General features: G+C 49.8%; 7 protein-coding genes across 7 annotated transcripts; 3 read left to right on the top strand and 4 right to left on the bottom strand.

Moving 5' to 3' along the window:
• Positions 1–1,405: 1,405 nt before the first annotated feature.
• N7481_009836 (MFS transporter) lies at positions 1,406–3,223 on the top strand (the record flags this gene model as incomplete). The annotated part of the gene is made up of 3 exons (XM_057269055.1): positions 1,406–1,781; positions 1,841–2,847; positions 2,915–3,223. The coding sequence occupies 3 exons, from the start codon at positions 1,406–1,408 to the stop codon at positions 3,221–3,223; spliced, it is 1,692 nt and encodes a 563-aa protein (XP_057119732.1).
• Positions 3,224–3,750: 527 nt separating this feature from the next.
• On the top strand, positions 3,751–5,143 carry N7481_009837 (alpha/beta hydrolase; the record flags this gene model as incomplete). Its single annotated transcript, XM_057269056.1, has 4 exons — positions 3,751–3,948; positions 4,020–4,158; positions 4,208–4,316; positions 4,363–5,143. 4 exons carry the CDS (start codon positions 3,751–3,753, stop codon positions 5,141–5,143), a joined length of 1,227 nt encoding a protein of 408 aa, XP_057119733.1.
• Positions 5,144–7,760: 2,617 nt separating this feature from the next.
• N7481_009838 (PE repeat family protein) lies at positions 7,761–11,705 on the top strand (the record flags this gene model as incomplete). The annotated part of the gene is made up of 3 exons (XM_057269057.1): positions 7,761–8,037; positions 8,122–8,433; positions 8,488–11,705. 3 exons carry the CDS (start codon positions 7,761–7,763, stop codon positions 11,703–11,705), a joined length of 3,807 nt encoding a protein of 1,268 aa, XP_057119734.1.
• Positions 11,706–12,158: 453 nt separating this feature from the next.
• Positions 12,159–13,593, bottom strand: N7481_009839 (uncharacterized protein; the record flags this gene model as incomplete). The annotated part of the gene is made up of 3 exons (XM_057269058.1): positions 12,159–12,872; positions 12,925–13,243; positions 13,343–13,593. 3 exons carry the CDS (start codon positions 13,591–13,593, stop codon positions 12,159–12,161), a joined length of 1,284 nt encoding a protein of 427 aa, XP_057119735.1.
• Positions 13,594–14,346: 753 nt separating this feature from the next.
• On the bottom strand, positions 14,347–14,771 carry N7481_009840 (uncharacterized protein; the record flags this gene model as incomplete). Its single annotated transcript, XM_057269059.1, has 2 exons — positions 14,347–14,462; positions 14,531–14,771. 2 exons carry the CDS (start codon positions 14,769–14,771, stop codon positions 14,347–14,349), a joined length of 357 nt encoding a protein of 118 aa, XP_057119736.1.
• Positions 14,772–17,308: 2,537 nt separating this feature from the next.
• N7481_009841 (uncharacterized protein) lies at positions 17,309–22,377 on the bottom strand (the record flags this gene model as incomplete). Its single annotated transcript, XM_057269060.1, has 5 exons — positions 17,309–17,819; positions 17,923–18,033; positions 18,115–18,261; positions 22,013–22,116; positions 22,183–22,377. The coding sequence occupies 5 exons, from the start codon at positions 22,375–22,377 to the stop codon at positions 17,309–17,311; spliced, it is 1,068 nt and encodes a 355-aa protein (XP_057119737.1).
• Positions 22,378–23,515: 1,138 nt separating this feature from the next.
• N7481_009842 (uncharacterized protein) lies at positions 23,516–25,366 on the bottom strand (the record flags this gene model as incomplete). The annotated part of the gene is made up of 7 exons (XM_057269061.1): positions 23,516–23,956; positions 24,004–24,329; positions 24,384–24,785; positions 24,838–24,920; positions 24,969–25,082; positions 25,133–25,203; positions 25,256–25,366. 7 exons carry the CDS (start codon positions 25,364–25,366, stop codon positions 23,516–23,518), a joined length of 1,548 nt encoding a protein of 515 aa, XP_057119738.1.
• Positions 25,367–25,507: the final 141 nt, after the last annotated feature.

The raw sequence follows: 25,507 nt of genomic DNA on the forward strand, positions 1-25,507 counted from the left end.
GGGGTGTTTGTCTTCGGAACCGCCCTGCTCGAGCGAGGAGGCGAGTACCACACCGTCTTTCCATGCTCAGTGCATCATATCCTGTTGTGGGCTTATTAATCACCTCCTTGCAGCGTGGAGTTGAATGTCATGGACGGAGAATACGTCAACTGTCAGATGGGAGCTATGGCCTGGAGGTTAAGGTCCTAGGAGATCCGGGGGGGGAGCTAATTTCGCCGCGAATGAGGGGTCACTTTCAAGTTTGGTGGTACGCATCATCTGTGGTTTGAAGGTATATCACGATCCACTCCAGGGCTGGCATGGACCTTGGGAATGTTTAGAAGTGATACAAGCAATACGTAGTGAATTGTTGTTAGATACTGACGCATTTACATATCTTCAAGTTGAAAAACAAAGATATTGCAACCCAAGACAACCCCTGCTAGTTAGTAATACATGGTTGCTGCTGGCGTCGGGAGTTGACAAGAGGTCGGCAAGCCGCGCCGAGGTCCAATTCAAGCTCAAGTTCAACCTTGAAAACTCAATTCCATTCCCTTCATCACCGTGCTGTTCAAAGTTCTCATCGGTCAATGTTAGATTTGGATTTGATGAATGTTTATAGGATCTCATGTACACTAAAACTAGGAAGATTACTGGCTTTCGCCTTGGATGCTTTTGGTGCAAGCGGGAGACTCCGCCATCGCTTTTGCCGACGGAAGACCGGCACGGTGATTCTACACGGTGACTGGCTCGGGTGGCCCACGACGCCATCTTTCGGTTTGCCCCCTCTTGCTGTCGGATTTTAATCCACGTTTCACCTTATATAACATGGGGAATATCGTGGATCGGGCCTCGTCGGTCCTCGTCGGCGTTCCACATCCAGTAGACAAGCCTTGTAGGTGGAACCGGCGATCTCGCACGCCCTCGATTTTTTCCTCTTCAAGAATTTCAGAAGATCATTCAAGTTTCGAAGATTGAAAACGTCAAACGAGAAGCTAACCTTGACGAAAGTCTTTGCGTGGAGAGGGTGTCACGGTGGATCCTGCCTCGGGTACCTCTCACCTTGAACTTGCCGACTTCAAGGTTGCGACTGCTTCTTCACATCTGGACTTCATTCTTCATGCAACCTGGATCGCCATTGCAAATCCGCATCTTTTATCAAGCAAGTCGAGAAGACTTCAGTCCTTCTTGACCTGGTCAGATAGCGTGGCGCATCAGGGTGGCTACGCATCGCTCGCTGTCATATAACCTTACTACCCCACAAGTCTACAGTGATTACTTTTAAATTGCATGAGAAACCCATCAATTTTTTCTCCCCGCGCGCCCAGCTTGCGTCCAAGCGGCTATCATCCCGTGGGGTTCGAAGCGTCTCCAATCACTGCGGCTGCAGTCCGATCTTCGTCATTCCAACGTCCATTCGGCCAACATGCGAGAGGAAAAAGCTGCTGCGATGTCGCCTTCACTGGCCCTGGATAGAACCGATCATGATGATGTTCATTCGATAGCGACGAGTGGCGATCCAGAAGTTGACGATATGCGTTCTCGTTCCCATAACTCCAGCATCATGGCCGAGCAAGAGAAGAATGACCCGGAAGACCCAGCACCTTTATCACGCATGTCGACCGAACTTGGTCCCGCGGTGGCAGTCCCCCGACTCAAACGCAGGGGCTTGTTCGGCTCACTTACTCTGGTGGCCGAAGTCGAGGACCCAAAGACCTATTCCCGAAGGATGAAATGGTTCATCACATTCATTGTAGCGTGGGCGGGTGCTACGGCGCCCATGGGCAGCTCGATCTTCTTCCGTAAGTTGACCAGTCTCGGGCTCTTTTGATACTTGCAATGCTAACTGGGATTTTATTAGCTTCACTCACCCAAGTGGCTAAAGAGTTGCATACAACGACCACCATTACCAACCTATCCATCGCCTTGTACATGCTGAGCATGTCAATTTTCCCTCTATGGTGGTCTTCCTTTAGCGAGCGTCTGGGACGACGTACGATCTACCTGGTTTCGTTCCTTCTTTTCGTGCTTTTCAACTGCCTTTGTGCTATTTCCAACTCTATCGCTATGCTTATCGTGATGCGAATGTTAAGCGGCGGCGCCTCCGCTTCCGTTCAAGCTGTTGGCGCAGGAACAATTGCCGATCTGTGGGATCCTCGGGAAAGAGGCCGCGCCATGGGAATATTCTATCCAGGTCCGTTGTGCGGTCCTCTACTAGCCCCCATCATTGGTGGACTTTTAGCTCAGCGCTGGGGCTGGCGGAGTACACTGTGGTTCCTCGCAGTATACGGTGCGATCACCGTCATTTTCATATTTGTGGCGCTGCCCGAGACACTGGCTGTCCAGAAACCCACACTCCCCGACATCGAGGAAGATGTCGAGCCCATCAGCCAATCTCTCAGCCGCGTTTCAACTCGACAAGTCGCTCGAACCACCACAAAGTGGCTTAAGAAGCTAAAGGTTATTTTCATCGATCCATTAAAAATCGTCCTTTATCTCCAATACATCCCCGTCCTCCTAACTGTTTACTACGCCAGCATCGCCTTTGGTTCGCTCTATGTGTTGAATGTTAGTGTCGAAGCGACATTTTCAAAGCCCCCATACAACTTTTCGACTATCATTGTTGGGCTTCTCTATATTCCAAATTCAGTGGGATATGTGGTGGCCAGCCTATTCGGTGGAAAGTGGATGGACAGCATCATGCAACGAGAGGCGAGAAAGGCAAATCGCTACGACGAAAAAGGGAGACTGATTTACCGACCTGAAGATCGGATGCGGGAAAACGCCTGGCTTGGAGCTTTTCTATACCCAATAGCGCTTATCTGGTATGGCTGGTCGGCTGAAAAAGGAGTGTTCTGGCTGGTCCCGGTAAGTCCAAACAATTCACTGAATGCCCAATACACCAATAACCAATTTACTAACTCGGCATTCTTAGATGATCGCGAACTTTTTCTTTGGAATCGGCTCTATGTTGATCTTTAGTATGGTTACCACCATGTTGACCGAGTTCATGCCAAGAAAGTCCTCGGAGGGTGTTGCACTCAACAACTTCATGCGAAACATCTTCTCCTGTGTGGGATCTGTCGTCACAGCCCCGATCATTCATGGAATCGGCAATGGATGGCTATTCACGATTCTGGGTCTAGTCAGTCTCGCAAGCAGCAGCGTCATCTTTTTCATGAGAGTCTTTGGGCCCCGCTGGAGGATAAAAATGGATGCGAAAATGAATGTCGCTCGCACATGATTTATGAACAGGTTGCATTTGCATCGTGCCCGGAGTTCCGTGGGTTTTCTGAACAGTATTATCTATATCCCCGTCACTTTTGATAGTCATGCTTGATTTCGGGTTTCCGGGATACACTCTTTAGATGCATGCGCTCTTTTTGCTCCTTTCCAAAACTATGGCTTGCTGTAGTCTCTTCGTGGATGATACCCGTGTGAATAAAATGATTCATTTACTTCCAATTGATGCCAACGCCCGTAATTCCAACTCCGACACCGTCCCCGGTTCGAGTCGCTTCATTGACTTGAAAAGGTCGATACAAGAGTACCTCGGCCAGAGGTGTTCCATGATGCCGAGACCATTACGTGCCATGAGACCGGTGTCGGCTATCTTCGGCAATGCGGGGACCCTCCCTTAGACTCCATCGCGATAAACATTGACGCATATCAATACCCCTTGAATAATACCACCCTTTATTCACTGAAAACGTGTCACGGCGCTTGAAGTGACGACAAAAAAGGTCAACTGATCGATCGGAATTTCGCAATATGAAACAATTGTTGAATTTCAGAGTCATCGAGCACACGATAAGGTGTCAGAATATCCGCCAGCGCCCGGGTGCCGTGAAACTCGGATGTGAAAAAGGGCTCAGACTTGCAGTAAAACAATATCTCCCCGAAAGCGATCGGAAGCCACAGCCGTCCGATGTGACTTTAATAGGGGCGCATGCGAATTCTTTTCCTAAGGTTCGTCTTCTATCCTCCTTTCTCTCCTCGTTTCTTGCCTCGCTTCACCACCGTACTGAATCAACTCCTAGGAACTTTACGAGCCTCTCTGGGACGACTTGTATGAGCGATTACGCGCAAAAAACCGGCATATACGGTCAATTTGGATAGCAGATGTGGCTCAGCAAGGGCAAAGCGGCATCTTGAATGAAGCAATATTAGGAGATGATCGTAAGTGTGCTCACATTGAATGAATGAATTACGCTGATACCTTTTGAAGCCGACTGGTTCGACCACGGCCGTGATTTACTCCACTTGATCAATCAATTCCAAGATGATATCTCTCACCCAATAGTCGGAATCGGCCATAGCATGGGTGGGGCACAACTGTGAGCTTTCAGCCTTTCTATGGAGAATAGGAATTAACCGCTTTAGGGCTCATCTGTCTTTAATGCATCCCGCTCTCTTTAATGGACTCATTCTGCTTGACCCAGTGATTCAGCGTGAGAACCCTGGCTGTGGATTCGCTCGAGCGTCTACAAACCGAAGAGACCTATGGCCTTCTCGCGAACAGGCCGCCCAAATGTTACAATCAAAGCCTTTCTACCGTGCATGGGACCCCCGCGTTTTTGAGAAGTTTGTCAAATATGGGCTTCGAGATCTTCCTACCCCGACATATCCTTTATCAGATGAGAATGGCCAATCCGCCGTCACGTTAACTACAACGAAACCACAGGAGCTATTCTTCTATCTCCGACCCTCTTATGTGGATGAGCGATCGGGCCTTGCTCGAGGCGTACCCAAAGATGATATGCACCCAGATGACATTGAAGACTCTCCATTCCATCGCCCAGAACCGGCGCACATATTCCGACAATTACCTCATCTAAAGCCAGATGTTCTATATCTGTTTGGTGAGAGCTCCCCGCTATCTTCCCCAGCTGCCCGCCAGAGAAAGATACAAATGACTGGCACGGGTGTCGGTGGGAGCGGAGGATTGGCTCGCGGTCGTGTACAGGAATCTGTTCTACAGTGTGGCCACATGGTCCCCATGGAACTTGTTCGAGAAACTGCTGAAGCCGGCGCTTGTTTTATTGACTCAACTCTTTCGTCCTCGGAGTTACAAACTTCAAAATTTCAACAGGCGTGGAATCGAGTTCCCCATCACGAGCGTGTAGCGATTGACAAGCAATGGGAAGCATATGTCAATTGTTGAAATATGACGCATCATGCCCGTAACATTTACTCTCTGATGTATTCCAGCTTTGAGTTCAAGTTATTGGTCGTAGTCATAATTGCATTGTTTTTGTAGTCACTATGACTGCGCGAACACCATATTCTTCCAAGAAATCCACGCTGACGCCGTGTTGACCATCAGCTCTATTAGCAACATCTTCTGTCACATAGAAAAATACTTCTAAGCTCTAGACCCACTTCATCTCGTGAAGAGGATTCCTAACATAGCCGAGGGGCATTGAGACATAGACTCGGAGTACTCCAAACTTCTATTCCAAGTCTATGATTGGGGACTATGCACTGGCAGTTATATGTACTAACAACCTTCGGCTTATACTCCATAGTTGGTTGCCTCGTGAACTTGGCCATGCACCTATTTCGCAAGCGCCTGCATTTACAGCCACGCTTGCATCGACACTGGCTGGCACCAACACCCATTCTGTCTAGCCGAAGTTAGCGCACTGTGTTCCCCTCGACACTTGTCAATACGAGTAGTCCTGTCGATCGAAGGAAGACGCATATTATCTACGGATAATCGAACATGTAGGAAAGGATCGGGGATGTCGTAATTTTGAGCTGCAAAGCCCCTCCTTCCCCCCGATCGGCATGGGTGATGTCAATTGGATTTGTTTTGCGTTCTGCAACCCGAAGCAGAGCAGTTCGATCACATCTGATAATTTCGGACATGTACGCTAGAATCTAACTTGGTCAATCCTTGGGACGATTTCGTCCCCAAACCAGTCAATCTGAGACCGGGACTCGGGTTAGAATTCAGAGCTCGGATTGGAAGCCTTGCTAAAACTTAGCCACTCGCCATCGGCGGATAGAACATGGATGCTCGGCCCGCTGCAGGGTAAGGATTGGGTCGTCATTTGACTTTGTGAGTTAAAATCGGAAGATGGCCAGGTTCTGGAAGTACAACAGGTCGGGCGCTGTCTGGCAATCGCGGCACGCCCCGCGTCGCGCCAGTTTGTTTGCGATGAAGAGCCAATGCATGCAGCTTCTTTTGGGAACGGAGTGAGGGGCAGGACCAGGGGGCAGTGGTGAGTGCAGCACGATAAGGAGATGAGCTTTGAGTCCAGCAATCACAACATGGCTAACATCAGATTAGCCGATGATCGAGAATCAATCGGAAGAAGTTGGGGAGTGTGGGAGGTGGTGGAATAGCGGGCAATACCAATGAGAAGGAGCAGATCACGCGACGTGGCCCGGGAACTTCACTTGTTCCACGACTCCTCAAATGGTGCATGCTGCATGTTCCGATCCCCATTCCAACTAACTCCCTTACGGTGCATACTTGAGAAATTGTGTGACTGTGAGACCGTGAGACCATGAGGCAGTTCACGCTCCAAAGGGGATTCGAAGGAGGATCGCCATGCTGAAGTGTCGGTGTCGCAGAGTGGAGTCACCATGGCCACCGCAAGACTCCATCAACCCCATCCACCCCATTTAGGGGCCCTCGCCTTTGACTCACAGGGCTTCAATTGCCTTTGGGAATGGCTAATTTGGTTTCTTATGGACACTTTTCATTACGACCTCGTCTCCCCACTCAGCGCTAGGCTTGCATCTCATTTGCCGCGGTGGCCGGAAAACGTTGGGCAGAAATGGGTCTCTCGACCGCATCACTTTTTCCCCCCCCTCGTCCAGGGCACACACACACCATGCAGACCCTCGTCGGTGTGGCTCGGAAGCCATTCGACTTGTGCTTGACCCACCTTAATCTGTCCTGTTCTCATCCCACCTCACCACACTCGTGGGTGCACATTGTACGGAGCGGAGTGCCAAGGACGGAGTACTCGAAAGCAAGAATCAACCAGAAAAAAAAATAGAATTGAATGGTGGCACTTGTCCCCCCACTCATCAGACCCATTTTCTCCATGCTGCTGCAGCTTGACCTTTCCTAGATAGTGTATTTGACTTCTCTCTTCCCAATCCCCTTTCGCCATGGGATGCCTGCTCCTGCAGCTTTGCCCACAAGTGGAGATCGTGCTGCTCTCACCCGGCCCTAATCCAAGCACCGGGCTTCACTAATCCTCTCCCAATGCTGGCCACCAATGCATGGAGACCGAAGGGCGACGTGGTCCAATGGTATGCGATGCCATCGGGCTGTTCGTTAATGACGTTCCAGGGCCCAATTCCACGCAGCATCGGGGTTGTTGTCCCATCCACCCGGACAACGGACGAACTGTTATACGCTGCCTCGCCTTGATGGTCCAATTGTGATTTTCTCGTCTCCAGAGGAACAGGCGTACGCTTCTTTCCTCTTCCGTCCTCTACTACATCAGTACCCAGTCTCGCGACTCTCTACCTCTCACTTTTCTTGTACCTCTAGAATTCCTCCCCGTCCCGGACTTTTACCCTTGCATCGAGCCCGACATTAGCTTGTCACTTTCTTATTGTTTCATTCTTGCCATCACGCGCCAGTCAGCATCGGCCACCTTGTTGCGTGATACGTCATTAAAACGAGGACATGGCCAAGAAGAAGAAGAATAAGAACAATAACAACAACCGTCTTCCTGCCGGCTCTACGACACCAAACCCCGAAGCCAAGGATATCAACAAGCCAGCCCCAGAGCCGGCTGCTGTAGGGGACGAAGATGCAGGAACCCCAATTCAAGTATGCGAATATCCCTCAGTTTCAGTACCAAAGCTTCGAACGTGAATTAAAGACCTTTGAAATTGGCTCTTTGACTTTCTCTTCTTATCCTATCACCCCTAAAACTACCAATGCGAATCGTCTGACGGAGGGCAAGGACCAGGATAACCAAACGGCCGCCGATGCCGAACCGAAAAAGGAGGATGCCCCCGTCGAGCCCCCACCAGACGAGCCTAGCAAGTCTGCAGAAGAGAGCTCATCGAACTCAGACCCTGCTGGTAAGTACTAAGAAGTGGATTTTAGCAGCTATCGGAGGAATTATGTCATTGGCTGTGTAACAGTCACTTACCCAACGCCCTTAGAACCACCAGAGGCAGCGACTGCTCCAACGGAGCCTGACTCCTCAGAGCCCGCTGAGCCCGCTGAGCCTGCAGAGGCCACCGACCCCGCCAGCGGAGACGCAAAGGAAGAGGGTAAGGAAGAGCCTGCTGGCGATGAGCCGGCGCCGAACGCAGAGGGTGAAAGCGCTCCAGACGAAGCCTCTCAAGAACCACCTGCAGAGGGTGCAGAAAATCCAGTGGCCGAAACGAAAGACGAAGAGCCTACGCCACCCGCAGAAGAACCAGCCGCAGATGATGGTGGAGCCAAGAAAGACGATAACAATGACAACAATGGTAAGAATCACGTGTATGAAGAAGAGAAACTTAACTTGACATATGTTTTCACAGACGAGGATTTTCCAGAGTGTGACCCTGAAGCCGGACTCGACAAAGTAGAGGCCGAGAAGGAAGCACTCGCCAAGCAAGAAGCTGAAGACGCCAAAGCCGAGGAGGATCTCCCACCAGCAGATGGGGAAGCTCCAGCTGCTACCGATGAGCAACCCGCCGCTGACAATACCGAGGACACTGGTGATAGTCCTGCACCATTGGAAAATTCACCCGCGACAGAAGGAGCTGCAGACGCACCCACCAATACTTCTGCCGAGTCTCCTGAAGCTCCTGTTGAGGCACCCGTTGAGACTGTACCAGAGCCCGAGAAAGAGGCTCCCAGTGAAGAACCAGCAGCCGATCCTAGCCCACCAGCCGATGAACCAGCTGGCAAGTCGAAAAAGAACAAGAAAAAGGCGAAAAAGGCGAAAAGGGCAGCCGAGACCGAGCCCGAGCCCGAAGCTGCACCTGAACCTGTAGCGGAGCCTACATCAGAGCCTGCACCCGAGCCCGAAGCTACACTCGAACCTGTAGCGGAGCCTACATCAGAGCCTGCGCCAGAGCCCGAGCCCGAACCCGAAGCTACACTTGAACCTGTAGCGGAGCCTGCGCCAGAACCCGGGAAAGAGGCTCCCAGCGAAGAACTAGCAGCCGAAACTCCACCCGAAGCTACACCTGCCGATCCTAGCCCGCCAGCAGAAGAGCCGCCAGCCGATGAACCAGCCGGCAAGTCAAAAAAGGACAAGAAAAAGGCGAAAAAGGCGAAAAAGGCAGCTGAGACCGAGGCCAAGCCTGAGGCTGCACCTGAACCAGTAACGGAGCCTGCGCCAGAGCCTATCCCGGATCCTGTCGAGCCACCTGCAGAAGTGGCCACAACACCCGAAGGCGATGAAAAGGCTCAAGCAGAGGCAGAGATAAAGCCGGCTGAAGCAGCAGATCCAGCTGAAAGTGATGCTCTCAAGGAACCCGAAGAAGTACCACCAGCTGCAGAACCGGAGGAAGTGCCAGCTGAAGCTACCCAAGAAACAGAGAGTGCTCCAGTTGAAGAATTCCCTGCCGCTGATGCTTCTGTCAATGAACCTTCAGAGGCGGCTGCTGAGGAATCCCCAAAGGAACCGGAACCTGAGCCTGCTCCAGCCGCTGAGCCCGAAGCCACACCAGCCACAGTTGATGAGGTCAAGGCAGAGGACGCACCTTCGGTGGATGCTAGTCCAGAGCCAGTAGTTGAGCCGGTCGAAGAGCCACAAGCAGCAGCTGAACACGAACCAGCAGTTGAAGAAGCACCCTCGGCCCCAGATGTTGCTCCAGAACAGCTTGCTGAAGAACAACCTGTTGAAGAGGTAGCAGAGGCACCGGCTGCAGAGGAACCTGTGACTGAACAGCCTGCAGGGGAACTCGAAGCCGAAGCCGAAGCTGCACCTGAACCTGAACCAGCTGCTGCTGAAACTGCTGCTGAGCCTACACTCCCAGCAGAAGCCCCAGCAGAAACAGTATTGGAAGAATCTATCTCAGAGGCAGATCAGCCAAAGGAGATTCCAGCAGAAGTTTCACTGGCTGAAGCTGAAGCTGCACCTGTGGATCCCACGCCTGCTGAGCAAGAGCCAACACCAGAGCCCGAGGCTGCACCCGCTGAATCCGAGCCAGTACCGGAACCCGAGCCAGCTCCTGCTGAACCAGAACCAGAACCAGCTCCTGAGCCTGAGCCTGAGCCTGCTCCTGTTGAGCCTGAACCACTACCCGAACCAGTACCCGCCGAGCCAGAACCAACGCCAGAGCCTGAGGCTGCACCCGCTGAACCAGAGCCAGCTCCTGCTGAACCAGAACCAACGCCAGAGCCCGAGGCTGCACCGGCTGAACCAGAGCCAGTACCGGAACCAGTATCCGCCGAGCCAGAACCAACGCCAGAGCCCGAGGCTGCACTCGCTGAACCAGAGCCAGTACCGGAACCAGAGCCAGCTCCTGCTGAACCAGAACCAGCTCCTGAGCCTGAGCCTGCACCCGCTGAACCGGAACCAGCACCGGAACCAGAGCCTGCTCTTGTTGAGCCTGAACCGCTACCTGAACCTGTACCCGCCGAGCCAGAGCCTGCTCCTGCTGAGCCCGCTGAACCAGAACTGACACGAGAGCCCGAGCCCGAGCCCGAACTCGCACCCGCCGAACCTGAGCCATCGCCTACTGAGCCTCTAGTGCCCGAGGCACCCAGATCCGATGGACTTGCACCGGATGAGTTTCCTCCCGAGGACTCCGCCGAGGGACCTCGCGGCGAGCTCATGGAGCCCATGGATCCTACTGCAACCAGGCAAGGTTCTCGCAGAAAGAAGAGACGCTCGCCTAGTGACCGTGAAGACCGTGAACGAGAGCGACGATACTCCAAGACTTCTTCTGAGGGCCGCAAAGAGCAGCTTTCCCGCCCCAAAAATGACGGCGGCTTGTTCACTAACCGGTGGGCCAAGGCTTTGGAGCAAGCGCGAAAGGAACATGACGACAAGCAGCAGAAGAAGAATCAGGAGAAGAGGAAACAGCAAGCTGTCGCTGAAGACCGTCAACGCAGTGGTGTCTCGCCCCCTGAGAAGATCAGACGCTCTGAGAAGATTGCAGCAAGAGAGGAGGCAATGGCAATGGAGGAACCACCTGTTGTTGAAGTCGAGATTGAACCCAGGCCCAAGCGCCGTTCGTCTGAACAAGGCCAGGCTAAATCAGTCAAGACTACATCTTCGAAACAGGCAGCCTCTTCAGCTCCAGCTCCCAAACGCGCTTTCCTTCGATATATGGGCAATGGTCAATCAGACACGACTAGACCCATTGTGCGGGTTAACAGCACGAAATCTACTGCACCGTCAACTGAGCGTCGCCCTTCGATCAGCCACAGCAACGGCAGTGGTCCACCGAGTGACGAGAAAGCCACCATTGATGGAAGGCGACTTAGCACTCGCTCCGGCGGCTCTATCTCTCGCCGCGAAGCACGTCGTGAAGAAAGGCGCGAGGAGAGACGTGAGGAGCGTCGACAAGAAGAAGCTCGGGCCGAGAAGAAAGCACGGAGACGGTCTCGCGAGGAACCCGAGTCCAGCAAGCCCCGGGAAAGGGAGCGAGAGAAGAAGCCCGAGGGCTCTCGTCGCGCCGCCCGCCAGGAAAGCAGAGACAAGGATCCTAACTCGCGCCGTCATCGTCGTCGCGAAGAATCTCCGCCAAAAGAGCAATCCAGACTTAAGAGCCTTTTCCGAACGATCGCAGCGCACTAGGATTAGTTACATTTGTTTCGAGTCTTTGAATTTTTTTTTCTTCTTTTTTCAACATTGTCTTTTGATATTATTTGTGATAACTTGAAGTGTCTGGGGATATGTATGATTGATGATTGCATGAAGGAGCGACGCATTACCGGAGTATTTTGTCTTTTCGTCCAGAAAGGACAACATCGAGTCAAGACTGTGAAGTGATTATGAAATCTATTAGAGATGTCAAATTGTTATAACACTGTCGCCAATTTCTGGTTTGAATCCGAAGCCGCAAGAGCAATCCAGTAGATGCGTATTCATTTTTTCCCTTCAAATCAAACTGCGCTCAACGCAATCGTGGGGTGAGAGTATGTACACCATAGTAATCATCAAAGCCATGCTACATGTAAACCGCGTAGACTGTAATAAGAAGTTCAAGTTTCAAAAGAGCCGGGATGCAAAAGGCATCCTGCGAAGATGTCAACACCGAAATGACTCGCTCTTGGCCGGAATGGCCCTCGAGCACCATCCACACCACGCCCGATGCGAGCCACCCTCCTCCCGAACGAGATAATTGCCTTTTTCCCGCTCATCCTCATACTCAACCACGCATGCTCCGACCATGACTCGCTTCTTCGCTTTATGTTTCACGACGCCGCCGAGTCCAATCACTTCTTGCCGAAAATACCCCGGCTCCTCGCCGTCGTGGCTATCTGTCGACAGCAACTCAGGGTGGTATGATGAGTGAGCGGGAGAGCTGTGCCCGGTACTGCTGGTATCACTAGAACTCTCGTCTACTTCACAGTCGACCTCGAGCTCGATTTCCTTTGCCGCAAGGCATGTTTCACCGCGTCCACATTTTACCCCCTGGCTGCCTTCGCCGATGCCTGTTCCCATTCCGCCACCAAGGTATGTACTGTATCGGGTACGCCATGCCCAAACTCGTCGGTAGGTTATGTCGTTGCTGCGTAGGGTCTGCCCGCACTGGATACAAAGCCAGACGACATCGTCGCAATTGCAAACATTGTTTGCCATTGTGTTCGGTATTGAGTTCTCCTCGTGGTGTTCTGTTGCGGTCGGGTTGGGAGGTGTGATGTAGAGATGGTGGGAGAGCGGCGCAGTGCCGCAGGTTTGACAGAGACGGCGGATTCGGCCCTTTAACGATGTCTGGGAGGGAGGCTTGATCGTGCAGTTCTAAAATCCGATAAGCTTGGGCACATCCATGCAGCGGGTGCTTCGAACATACTCTGCATACGATCTTAGTGCAGCGTCGACAGTCACCGACCATGTCGCGCGCACATCTGCCCACTTTTCCACGTGTCATGCGTCCGGGTTCACCGTTGCCCTGACTCAACAGCCTGAGCACCGACTTGACGCTGTCAGGGAGGACGGCCCTGCCGTCCAGCATATCTGAGACGGTCTCGATATACTCATTCTCGCACCGAAGCGTTTCACGGACGAGTTGGTGTCGGAACGGCGCTAGATTCACGTGGAACTGGCGGCATGTTCGCGAAAGGGCGTGGAGGGTATTCAAATCGACGGCGCGAGCAATTTCTTTAACAATTCTAGTGGAGGCGCCAACAAAACCGTCGTGTTAGTTCTTGGCTCGAGTGTGGGGAAAAGCGGACGCGGCGAAGATTGAGGGGGGAGATCGATCCACATACGGGTAGCAACTCAACGCCGCAGAGAAGGCATTGCAGTTGGGGGTCTTTGATGCCAGAATCTGTTCAGGGAGGGTTGTCGCAGTGCGCGCGTCTTGGAGTGTGACTTGAGCTCTGAGCTCTGAGGTGTAGGTGGAGGTGGTTGAAGGAGGGAATTCGGCGGCTTTGCTGGTCGCAACCCTCAGCTTCTCCGCGGCAAGCAATGAGCCGGGATGCCGGAAGGCATCTTGATTGAGGTCGACAAACACCACCATGCTGCTGCTGCTGCTGCCATCTGAGGCCTCATGGATAAATCAGCTCATCAGATAAGATGGGAGATCCCCTGGGGCCTTTTATAGCGTGGGGCGGGGTTGCTGAAAGTGTGGTTCTGCTGGGTCCCTCGCGCGGTAGCCGGGATCCGAGTGGGATGATGCTCGTGTGAGAGATTTTGATGCTCCGTTCCTCGGTGAGCGAGGCGCAGTGCAGGGGAATAATTGGCGCAATAAGATCAGTTCGCGTGACGCGGGGTGGACGCGGGGGTGAAGGGGGGTGAAGGGGCCAAAGAGGGGAAGAAGGGAAGAAGAACAGAAGGTGTCTAGACCGAGTGACTTGGTTAGAGCTGGTTATCTATAGCTACTCTTATACTGCCGGCTATCAGCGGATATCCCTAGCAATAGGGATTTGGGGGATTTTGTGTGATTTAAAAAGAAAAAACAAGGACGAGAGAGGAGAGTGCATAGGAGCGTAGAGGAGCGTACTCTCCTCTACTCTGATCCTCTGATTCTCTGGGTGTTTTTTTTTCTTTCGATTTCGATTTTGAGGGGATTCATGACGATCTCGATCTACCCCCTCCACTTGCTTGCTGCAGCAGATTTTCAAATAAATTAATTCCATTCAATAAATACTATAGGAAGTCCCCCTCTGTTCAATCACACAAAAATAATTAGAATGCCAATATTATGTCCACGCTTGTATGGTCAACGCTATGTCCGAATCAATCAAAACACTTCCAAGGGAAGATGGATGCTCTAGAGGTGGTCGCAATGAACCTCGTAGCTTCGGTAAACCTTGTCGCCAGAGAGACAAGTCTGGACAGGAACGTCATGTGCGTCCAAATGGCAAGTGACGTCGCTATAAACACGCACTGATGATACAGTACCGGTCAGTTCTGGAACAATTGTATATCACACATCCCGCTGATCGACTACTTACGGCTGCAATTGTTGATCGCGTATTCGAAGCTCACAGATCTATAAGGGGTGTCGCCGGGAAATATATTGCACTTGTTGACATAGTCGCCATAGACACCGAGTTCGCCTTCGTTCTGTGCCGAACAGCCAGGCTCCCCGAACAGACGGAGCTGGGCATACCGAGTGTCGGCCGGGGGCGCAGGCATCGCAGATGCGCCCATGGCAAGGGCAATGGCGGAAGCAAGAATAGTGGTGAAATGCATTTTGACTCTTATGTGGTAGAAATCGAAACTAGGACTTGAAGAGGGTTGATCGGTGATGTTTGATGAACTGTGTTGATGAACTGATAGAACTTGAAGTCTGCGGATCTGCCCTTTCTTAAATACCGCATTCCTGTGGCTTGGCAACCTAAACATCACTTTGGTCAAAAGGTATGAGTGACAATCCGCTCTATTCTTGGAAGCTCTGGTCAGGTTCAACAAAGCTAGTTCTTCCCGTGATCTGACGAATGTACACACTGGGGGGCGAAAAGCATGTCTCACCTACCTCGCCCGCCTCTACGCGTGTCGTCTCATAAGGCTGTGTACATGTGCCATGTGTCGATCTATAGCTTATAGAATTCTGTCTTCTTGAGAAGCCTTTCTGCTGGCATTTTTATTTTTTAGCCCAACAAACGCGCAAGCTTCGAAAATATCGACTTCTTGCAATTCCCAATATTTTATGCCATATTGTGTTTGTTACTAGTAGTAGTGCTTTATCACGATACCGAAGCTTCATGTTCTGCCCCGCGATTGAGTCGGTCAGCGATCTATTTACAGCTGAGCTTGTTATTCGTCCAAGCTATGCAATATGACATCATGCCACAGTAAGTAGTATCGAGATGCGGCATAGAATCGACCTGCTTTCCTAGCTAGGTCGAGGAATCAACCAAGGCTTATATTTTGAGACAATGATTCACAGTGCAATCCAAACTATTCGGAAGTCATACTCCGTACTAATCGATACAAACCAGGCAACCAGCATGGCTGAAGGAACTACAGATCCCGATGTCAGCTGAGTATGACCTGTTGCATGAAGCCTTCGTGGGCAGCAATGCCTCAAGTAGTCATGGTCAAATTCTGAGATCATCTACCTTCAAAACGTATGATATATGTCATTTCATTCTCAGCCAAACGATGATTCAGAGCGGACCGGTTAACTCGAGTGATCTCCGTTGCGTTGTGCGGGGTGGGTAGCCCCGATCTACTCGAGGCCCGAGCTTTACAGTACATGAGACAATGTGGCTCGCCTTGCTTGTCCTACTGAAAATGGTACAGGTCACGATTTCGAGAAGCTTCCAGGAATAATTTAGTTCAGCAATCCTGTCTTGCAAATGGCTGTACAACTATCAAACATGGTTACATTCAATAACACCCACTCCAACTGGGGCCTGGTCAGCTACCACGTATTCCACATTTGGAAAGTAGTTATGTGGTCGCAATTCAGTGACATTATTTCTCATAATTTTTGATTTACTGCAATGTCATCTGATCCATTGGTTCTTCGCCCCTTATAGCTCTCCATCTATTACTTGATCGTATCAAATATTCAGATCCCTTCATTATCCAGGACCACTTTCTCAAGAAACCCGGCATTATCTCCCAATTATTCTCGTCGGACGGATCTCCCCAAATAATAAATCCCGCTCGAGATGAAGTCATCCCATCTTCGTCCGCATCCAGGTTTTCGAGGTCGGAAATATAGCCTTTTGCATCATTCTGAAACGCCGGGAATACATCACTTGAAGAAAGAGATTCGAGATCGGGTACGTTTCCAAGTATGTCAAGTAGAAGCGCGATATGATCGTAATGACATTGCTGCTGAATAAAGATATCTCGCATTTGTCGGAACGGAATAAGGTCGATCCAAGGGGCATGGATTATGCGTGTCTGTAGTTCGGTCAACGCAAGCGAGCTCGGTGTCTCTGCCTTCGGGCTGATTTGGAAGACCCCCGGGAAAGCCGTGTCAAAGGCCACCGGGTCATGCCCCGGCAATATAGAATCGACCGATCGGGATAAAGTTAATTTATTATCGTAAAGACCTCGGTATACATTAAACTGGACGAGGCTGAGCAGAAAATCTGCTCGGGGAGAAGGAGTCATCTGAGGGTGAAAGGTGGGTGTAGACGTTGTGGCAGTCCAGTCTGTGAATTCACGGTGTCTTTTAGTGTGAGTCGACAGGCGGTGATTAGCGAATTTCCTTCTGTGGTCTGGAATAGGTGGCTTTTGTTCAGGATTATCCTGTACGAGGCGCCAACGGCCAATCTGATAAGGGGTCCGGTTGGCGTTTCCTTTTTTCTGCGCGGAAAGTCGTTCCCCTGTTAGATGGTAGTTAGCCATCAAAGCATTGCGCAGTATGATGTCGAAACTCTCAGGCGCTTACTATGAGCTCTCTGGTTAAGCTTGTTCTGAAGTTTCCTGCGGAGTTTCATTTCGTGTACGTCGACTGCACTCCTTGGTGGCCTCCTTTCAGTAACCAGTGCGCTCATCCTGAGCGGGACTCAATTATAAGTCGTGGCTGCGATGGGTAGAAGGGAAGACTCGCGCAAAACAAACGCTTGTCTGTCAAAGTGGGGTTTGTTTAAAATATATGAGAGGGCGTTTTGGGGCCCGAGGGCAGTGCAGGCTTACCCAGGTAGTTCAGCCTCAAAAGGGCAATTCCTGTCAGCAGGCCCCACCTCTAATATATTTCTAACTCTTGACTTGACTACTGAATGTGTCTCAATCGATATTTGCTGCGGAGGGAATTATTCATGAGTACTTCAGTTTTCCACTGAAACGGAATATTCTACATCCTTCCGGATAATCATCCTTGTGCTTCCATCACTTCCACTGTGCATACTGCCTCCCTCCCTCGAGTGCACTGACCTCGCAGCCTCATTGACAACCGTCTTATTGCCCCTCCCATCGGTCACATCTGGTCTGTCCCTGATCACTCCACTTGCTCGGCGACCGGCCCGCCCCATCACTCTCCCCATCTCATAATCCCGCGACCGCCCCGAGCCGTAGGAATCGGTATTTCCCTGTCTCCTGGATCCATACCCGAAACTGTAGCCGCCGCTGCTGCTGGCAAGGTTGGAGTCGCCGGCTGTGCCGTAATGGGTTGTGAGGGCGCTCATGAAGGGGCGCAGGCAAAATACCGTGCATGCTATTAGCGAATAGTCGAGCTGGAGCTGGGTGAAGACTGTATGGCTAATTGCGGCGAGTGTGGGATTTTCAGTAGTTGTGTATCCTCTGAGGGTGGAGAGACGAAGAGACGAAAATACTATTAGCCTATCAGTCAAATTTGTGTTAGTTGAGGTATGTAGTGGTACTTAGGAATCGGACTTGGAAGGAGGGCGCACGGTAGTCTAGCTGCAAAGCATACTTTGATCACGATATTATGTGAATTATGCCTCTGTAGACCCTAGACCAGAGCGATACTGTAAGTAAAAAGTAAAATTTCGGTTGAGATGTCAAGCGCGGCAATCGCTTGCCAGCGTGCGAACTTTTAACTGTTAGTATATCGCATTCGATGTCCGTGTGTTTGGTTCGTGGTTGTTGCTCAAGAGCTAAATTGTAGACATACTAGGTTCTGAAACTTGCGCCAGGTATAGCCCACGGCTTATTTCCCTCGCAGTCGACCGAGATAACCAGCACTGAAACAATAGCACCCACTGTGCTCAACCCTAATGTCGCCCACAGAAAGCTCTTGTGGCGCTGCCGCGGGGTTAACCTCAGGTAGATGGCGATTACGCAGCATTTTGAGAGGTAGAGAGTTAATTCGAAGATTTTTTGGAGAACTCAAGACATTCCATTTTTACGAGGTTCTAGCTAAGGGCCCAATGTGCAAGGCCCGTCGTGTGTTCTCCTGGTTAAGCCGAGCCGCGATATATGCAGCTCCAATCTTAGCAGCGGGCAACTCGTGATGGAGGAGAATAAGGGGAGAGACGAATGGGCGAAAAAGAAATGATTGTTATTACTACATACTGCCGACTAAACGAAAATTCACTTTTTTCCGAAGACTGCCTAGTGGATCAAATTTGTCTGACTGTGAGTTCCCAGCAAAATCCTAACTCAATACCCATAACCAATTTTGGCCTACTACTAACAACATTTTAATTTGCACCCTGAGCCTCACCTAGATCAAGCTTTTTATTGTTGTCCGTATCAAATCTGTACCGATTAGTAACGCCATTATTGCAAACTCCTACATATGTATACTCACGAATAAAAATAGTCGATGTAGGTTTGGTACAAGCTGGGCGATACTGGATGATCATGGCCCAAATTATCAGTCACCCATGTAATATACTCTCCCAAATCCACGTCTCCAGAACCATCGGCGTCGACAGACTTGAACAGAGAGTCGATCTTATCAGCCCGCTCCATTATATATGGTAGGTCTCGCTTCCTGGAGCTCGGATATCGACAATCTATTTGTGAATAAGGTTAGGATTCTATCTCTAGAACCCGTTAAACAGATCAGGATAAAACATACCACAATCGCAGCAGAAGGCATTACATGGGCCCTTTCCACAGCAGGGAGTAGACACAGTACCATCTGCGCAGATCCATTTGCCATCGGTGAAGTCGAAGTGCGCATCACAGCAGTCTGCTAGCGACACAGCTACCAAATGAGAAAGGAAAAGAAGCCCAATGGCGAAGAACATTTTGTTGGAATATGATTACGTGGAATGATTGTATGAATGAATTCTTGAGTGACTCAATTAAAGACATGGAGTTTGTATCCGTACACTTTTATATTTGATTTCTGACCTAAATGTCATGACGTCTATAGAATTCATTTCTTCCGCAATTTCCGAGTATCTTTCTTTTGAATGCATTGATAGATCTATAAACAAGTATCATATGAGCATATACCGTCTCTAGACCTTCTAGACCTTCTAGACCTTATATTGACGTAGTTGGCAAAACTTGATCTTGATTATCTGAGATCGGGCTCGATCTTGGTTATCTGAGATCGGGCTCGATCTGTTAGATTCGCATACTTAGACTCGAAGACCTATTTTCAATTGCTAGCCATTACCCAATAGGCTGTATCGACATCTTCCTATCTCTTTGATTTCGAGCAACCGCTTCAGATGATAACTAGAATCACTCACTGTTCACTATCAAAGAGGTGCGGCAAACGACCCGCAAAAAGATTGAAGGGCATTTATTAGGGATTTTGAAGCTAAGAGTATAATACAAGGCTGATAAACCCATCATAATTAACGGCTCAGACGGACTTAAGCATCGCTTACTCTTTTAAGCTTTCCCCACCCTACCAAGAAATCTAGAATCGATCCTGTCACAGCAGTGCGTTTTCTAGCAGGTATTAAATGAAAGAACTTGGAGTTCTCTGAAAACAGGGATTTGAAAAACAATGCATGACTCGATTACGAGGCTGGAACATTCTATCGTGATAGAGCCCAATTCAATGCTCAGTAGGACTACAACCGTTTGCGGAAATCTAACTATATATTTAGAATGATCATCTGCATTGTAAGTCCAAGACCTCATACTATTAATATACTCGGGACTCCTACTGGTAGTTCTAGTCGTTTCCAGTCCACGTTTGGGTTCGCAAAGATGGAGTCTTTCGTTCCTTGATAATCAGAATGCCCATATTAACGGATATATCGCATCTAGGCAAGGCATCATCGGTAATAAATGCGCAATAAATATGTATGTGCGAAGTAGTTGCACATTGAACGGCGTATAGGGACGTCATCAGGCTTATTGTGAATAATTTCCGAGCAACCCAGTGAATCTGGTAGAGTCCGCTCAAAGTAAATGTGGTCGAGATCTGCGCCACAACCACTGCCTAATTTCCCTCAGCATCAATCAATCTCATTAGTTGGGAAAACTCACCGCTACCGTTATCAAAGCACCTAGGCTAAGGTTATTCAGGATCCATTCACTATTCTATTATCTCTTTTAATACCGGGAATACCAGTCGGATGCAAGCGGGTTCTAATTTGACCGATATAGAACTGCAGATCGCAAAACCACGGACGAATGGGACAAGGTTGTGGACACAGATAATCGGCATGCGTCATGTGGCGTTTCCTAAATTGGCGGCGGTCATCCGGTTTGGACGCTAAATTGTAAATCAACTTGAGGGCAAAAAGGATTACTAGCCTATTACTCTGTGTTAAAAGTTCGTTTCTAGAGTTCCGCGCACCCCGTATTACACCGCTTCCACCCTGACGGCTGGATTTGTTTTCTCGGGTCCCACCGCCAAGGCCTTAGCGCAGATCATCTATTGGGGTACACTAAGTTGAGGGCCAGTGTGTTCATGCCCGTGTTCGGTAATGTATCTGTTCTGTAATATTACAGCTTCCGCTCCGAATTTTATCTGGTAAAGCTTTGATCGTTGTGGTACTAGGTAAGCAGTATTTTACGGTGGCCCTCAACTTAGTGTGGTCTGGCCAATACAAGATCTGCGCTAGGGCCTTGGCGGTGGGACCCGAGAAAAGAAATCCAGCCGTCAGGGGGAAGCAGATCTCGCTATCGACTATAAGCTTTTGATAGCCCAACATCGTATGAGAACATCAGTCAAATGCATCTTCCAATACTTGAGGAAATGCCAAATTAACGTTTATTTCAGGAATTATAGGAGATTCGGTATGGTAATTCTGCTGTCAGTACCACTCAATACTCCGAACAGTGATACTGTAAAACCGGGTTAGTACGATGTAGGTTTAGTGCGATATCCCCCTTAGTGTAACGGGCCCAGGCCCGATCTTATATCACGTGGTGGCACGTGACCTTCCCCAGGGTAAACAAGATGAATGGCGCACAGATAACTCCCCTTCTTCAAGACTGTTGTAAACAGCATGCAGGCCTAGTAATAATTGAACAGTTGTCGCTACAGCCCTTCATATATAACAATCTTCCGATACCGTATCGTTAAACCTCTGACGAGGACCTAGAAGTGTGATTTCCAGGCATACAAAAACAACAGTACGCGAATGCTGTTACCCTGAATCGACACCATATCACTGGTTCCCCTGTGAACCTCTGGGCTATCATAGAGCCCCAGAACGAACAACCCTTACAATGGTGGCGATGGTTATACAACAAATGCAGTAATTGAATGATAACCAACGCGCACAAGGGCGTGTTATGGAAGAGTAAGCCAAGCATGTAAGATAGCTCGAAGCGTTATTGGCGTAGGCCACGATAGATACCGAAGATGGTAGTAAAGAAGCAACTAGTGAAATAACTGATAAAGCCACCGATGAAGCAAATAAAGAAAGTTTTCCTGTAGGAAACCTACCACCACCTTCACCACAGCCACAGGACCAACAAGATAATCTTCGCCGACACCTACAAGCTTAATTCCCTAATCCCCTGATGTTCTCTAGTAGCCGTACTAAATAGCCTTTATAGCGAGCGGCAGTAACGAGGGACTATGCCTGTCAGTATCTTCCTTGTATCCGATTCGGTTTAGCATCCTGGAGGTAATTAATAGGTACATTTGTATGTGATTGACGACGTTTTCGGCCACCAGTGATATATCAGTCCCGAATCCGATACTCGAGGAGTGAAATATAACGATCGACTCGGCGACCGCAGTAATCTAGTATGATATCATGTTAGTCCCGTTTAAAATAAATTGATTTGTCAATGGATTTCAATTGCGTACCGTCGCCCCCAGCAATATCATATCGTCTGATCCCCATGGAGGACTAATAAATTTTCGCACATACACACAGATCAACAGGTTGACCAGCGAGATCACCAAGCAGATGGCGGCTGTTATGATGATAATCCCGGCATGATGCTTGTCGTCTATCGTCTCGAAAGGCGGCGACTGGCCCGGAGGCACTTTGATGGCCATTGCGGCACAGATACCAAAGTGTGGTCTGTGATGCAGAAGTATCAGGGAGAAAATGTTCTGAAAAGAAATGGAAATAATAATAATCAACCATCATGACGGCGAATCCATGACTGGCGGCTAGGCAGCTCGGGCAATTCAAATGAAGGGATCTAACATCCAACGCAACGTGATATATCAAGTTTTTGGGTTGTGATATCAGCTGGAGCGATCCTTCTGGTCACGGTACTACTACTAGTAACTAGCCACCGGCCGGTGTGTGCACAAAAGGCATTTCGACCGAAGCTCCAAACCTTGAAAACCTCGGATGCACGGTACCTGCTCCAAGCCATATCCCTGCTTAGCGTGGGAACCAGCGCACGATTGGAAATTGACAGCAGACAAATGGAAACTGACAAGACTCCGTGCTGGATCCCAAATATCCAATCAGGGGGAAAGCCAGGTGAAAAAAAAAATGAATATACGAGATATTTCAGGGCACGACAGGGTGGATTTTGCAATTTGGGACTGCGCTAGCTACGAGATAGAGTTGGCGAAATATGGAGTCGGGCTGCATAGGGGGCGCCTTTCCCTACGCCAACTGCCAAGCGGGCGGGAGATGGGGCCGCATAGTAGGGCTCGCCCTCCATATGCCACCATAAAGAACGAGTAGAAGACTGGTACTCGTAAAAAGGAAGAACTTACAAACCAATCAAGGGTGTGCTCATGAAATTATGATTCTCCTTTTGAATTCAATTGACTCTTCCTCTTTTTCAACTTGAACCTAGGAATATAACACGGGGATGCCAAGTCGGGAAGACTTGGTGCGAAGCCATCTATAAGTAATGCATACTACCTTGTTTCAGACCCATTATGCATATCGTATGAGTACTCCGTACACTCTGCCAAGTCATTCCTTCCATTTAGTACTGCTCATTAACATCCAATCTAGTATTTACAGCTTGAGTGGAGCTCTCCACTTATCAAATCCACAAAGTGGGCTCTTCTTGCCACGCGCGCTCCACTGTGCTTTCGACCCCTATGTACGATTCTATAGGAAGGTCCTCTGCATTGTTATCGTCCGAGCATGGTCCATTCTAAATATAATAACACAGAATTATTTTTGCTTGTCTAATGCCAAAGTCATACAAGTGGCTAGTAACTAAATCCCTCGCTTCACCAACGCAACGGGCGGGATGTAATGGTGCCGTCCCCGCAGCACATAATACACTACTGCAATGATCAGAATTCCCCCATACATGACTGCACACCAGTTCATGCTTTCAGGCTCAACGGTCGAGGTGAGCGGGAAGAAGGCGAACACGAACACTGGACAGAGAAAGCATAGCGCTCCAATGTTGATGGCCATGCCGAACCGGCCGAGTGTCCATTTATGTGGTGGGAGGGGCTCCCCTCTGATGCGCTTCAGAAGCACGCAACCAATCGTGATAATGTACGAGGACATCATTGCTCCGATGGTAAGGGTCACTATGGCGAGAAGCGCAGCTGAAGAGCCGATGTTAATGAGCGACAAGAGGATTGTCACTATCAATGAGACCATCACGGCGTTCAAGGGGATGTTCCAGCCGGGGTTAACCTCGTTCTGTTAGGAGACTCAAGCCTGAAAAGGGAGAAAATGGAATGACATACATATCCAAAGAAGTCCGAGAAAGGAAGGCCGCGATCACGCGCGAAAGACCACAACTGACGCGATGCCGTTGCAACTTCTGTGATCGTGCTCGCCGTCAAGGTCAGCACCAGAATGGCGGTCATGGCGTTCGTGCCCGGAAGACTCTCTGTCGCGTTATAGAATACCTGCATAAATGGGTACCCTGTTGGAGTGGCCAGGATGTCGTCAATGTCACCCAGGGTAAAGCAAACCGTCACCAGTACCAGGAAACCACAGGCGGCATTGGTGCAGACCGAGGTGATCATCGCCTTTGGCAATGTCTCAGATGCATCTTTGATCTCCTCCGCTAAATACTCACACTGTCAGCAGAATTTCTGGAAATCTTTGGGAAGATTCGTACACATATGCACTGCGCAATCATATCCGATCAGCGCTGTGATGGTGGTCGAGAATCCAACAAGTGTGGCAGTCCCCGCGCTGTTCCAGGATCCACCGTTGTTGAATTCAGTAAACACTTGCTTCGCGCTGCGACGAGGACCAAGTACCCATAGCGGAATTATGATAGCGAACAGGCCACACACATGGAGAATCAGAATCAACACTTCCACGAAGGGCAGCCGCTTGGCCAAAGAAGTGTTGAATATAATCGAAAACAGGGTGATGGCGATCACCAACAAGGTACCGTGCCACGCCTCCATGCCATAATCTGGGTTGTTTAGCACTATCAAGCCTTGAATGATCGTTCCAGCCAGATAGGCGATCGACACAATGGCGCATTGCCAGCCCATGGCGCACAGCCAACCTATGTTGTTAACTTGTATCCGGCGAATAGACTAGAAACCAGAAGAGCATACCAGTTATGTAGCTGAGGAATTTCTGACAGCTAGGAGGGGCAAACTCCGATACCCAATGGTATTGTCCACCAGAAGTAGGGGCCCTAGGGAATTAGAATGGATACAGAGCCTCAATAGTCAGGCAGACTCACATGGATGCCATCTCAGCCAAACTCAAGAACACAAGAAGAAACCCGGCGGCAACAATGAGGAATCCCCAGATCAGCCCAGCAGTTCCTCCGTCTGTCAATCCTTGTTGCAGTAAACTACATGGACGATCAGTCATTGAATCAAAATGTAGACAAGGATGACATACGTCAAAACAACCTCCCACGTGGCGATCAGCGTGCAGCCAAATCCTACAATGGAGATGAATCGAAAGTTACGCTGCAAGGTTAGTTCATGTGCATTAGCTGCGATCGTAGAATCTTGAACATACCCGCAAAACCTGATCTCTCCCTAGAGCACTCATATCGGCTTGGTCGGCCTGGGTACCGCGCCATTTAGGGGATACATGGCCTCTGGAGGGGGCTTCCTCGGCCAACGTCATGGTGACTGTTGAAGTGTCTTTGATCCGGGGCATACTGGGATATAGACGGCGAAAATAATGAAGGGCTTTCGGAGAAAAGGCAAGGGTTGGGGGCAGGCCGCTTCGGGTAACTATAAAAGAATGGTGGTATTAAGTTTTGCA

The sequence above is a fragment of the Penicillium waksmanii genome (assembly GCF_028829765.1).
Source record: "Penicillium waksmanii strain IBT 27052 chromosome Unknown utg000008l:1.0-5622682.0:1.0-5626561.0, whole genome shotgun sequence".
NCBI classification, from domain to species: domain Eukaryota; kingdom Fungi; phylum Ascomycota; class Eurotiomycetes; order Eurotiales; family Aspergillaceae; genus Penicillium; species Penicillium waksmanii.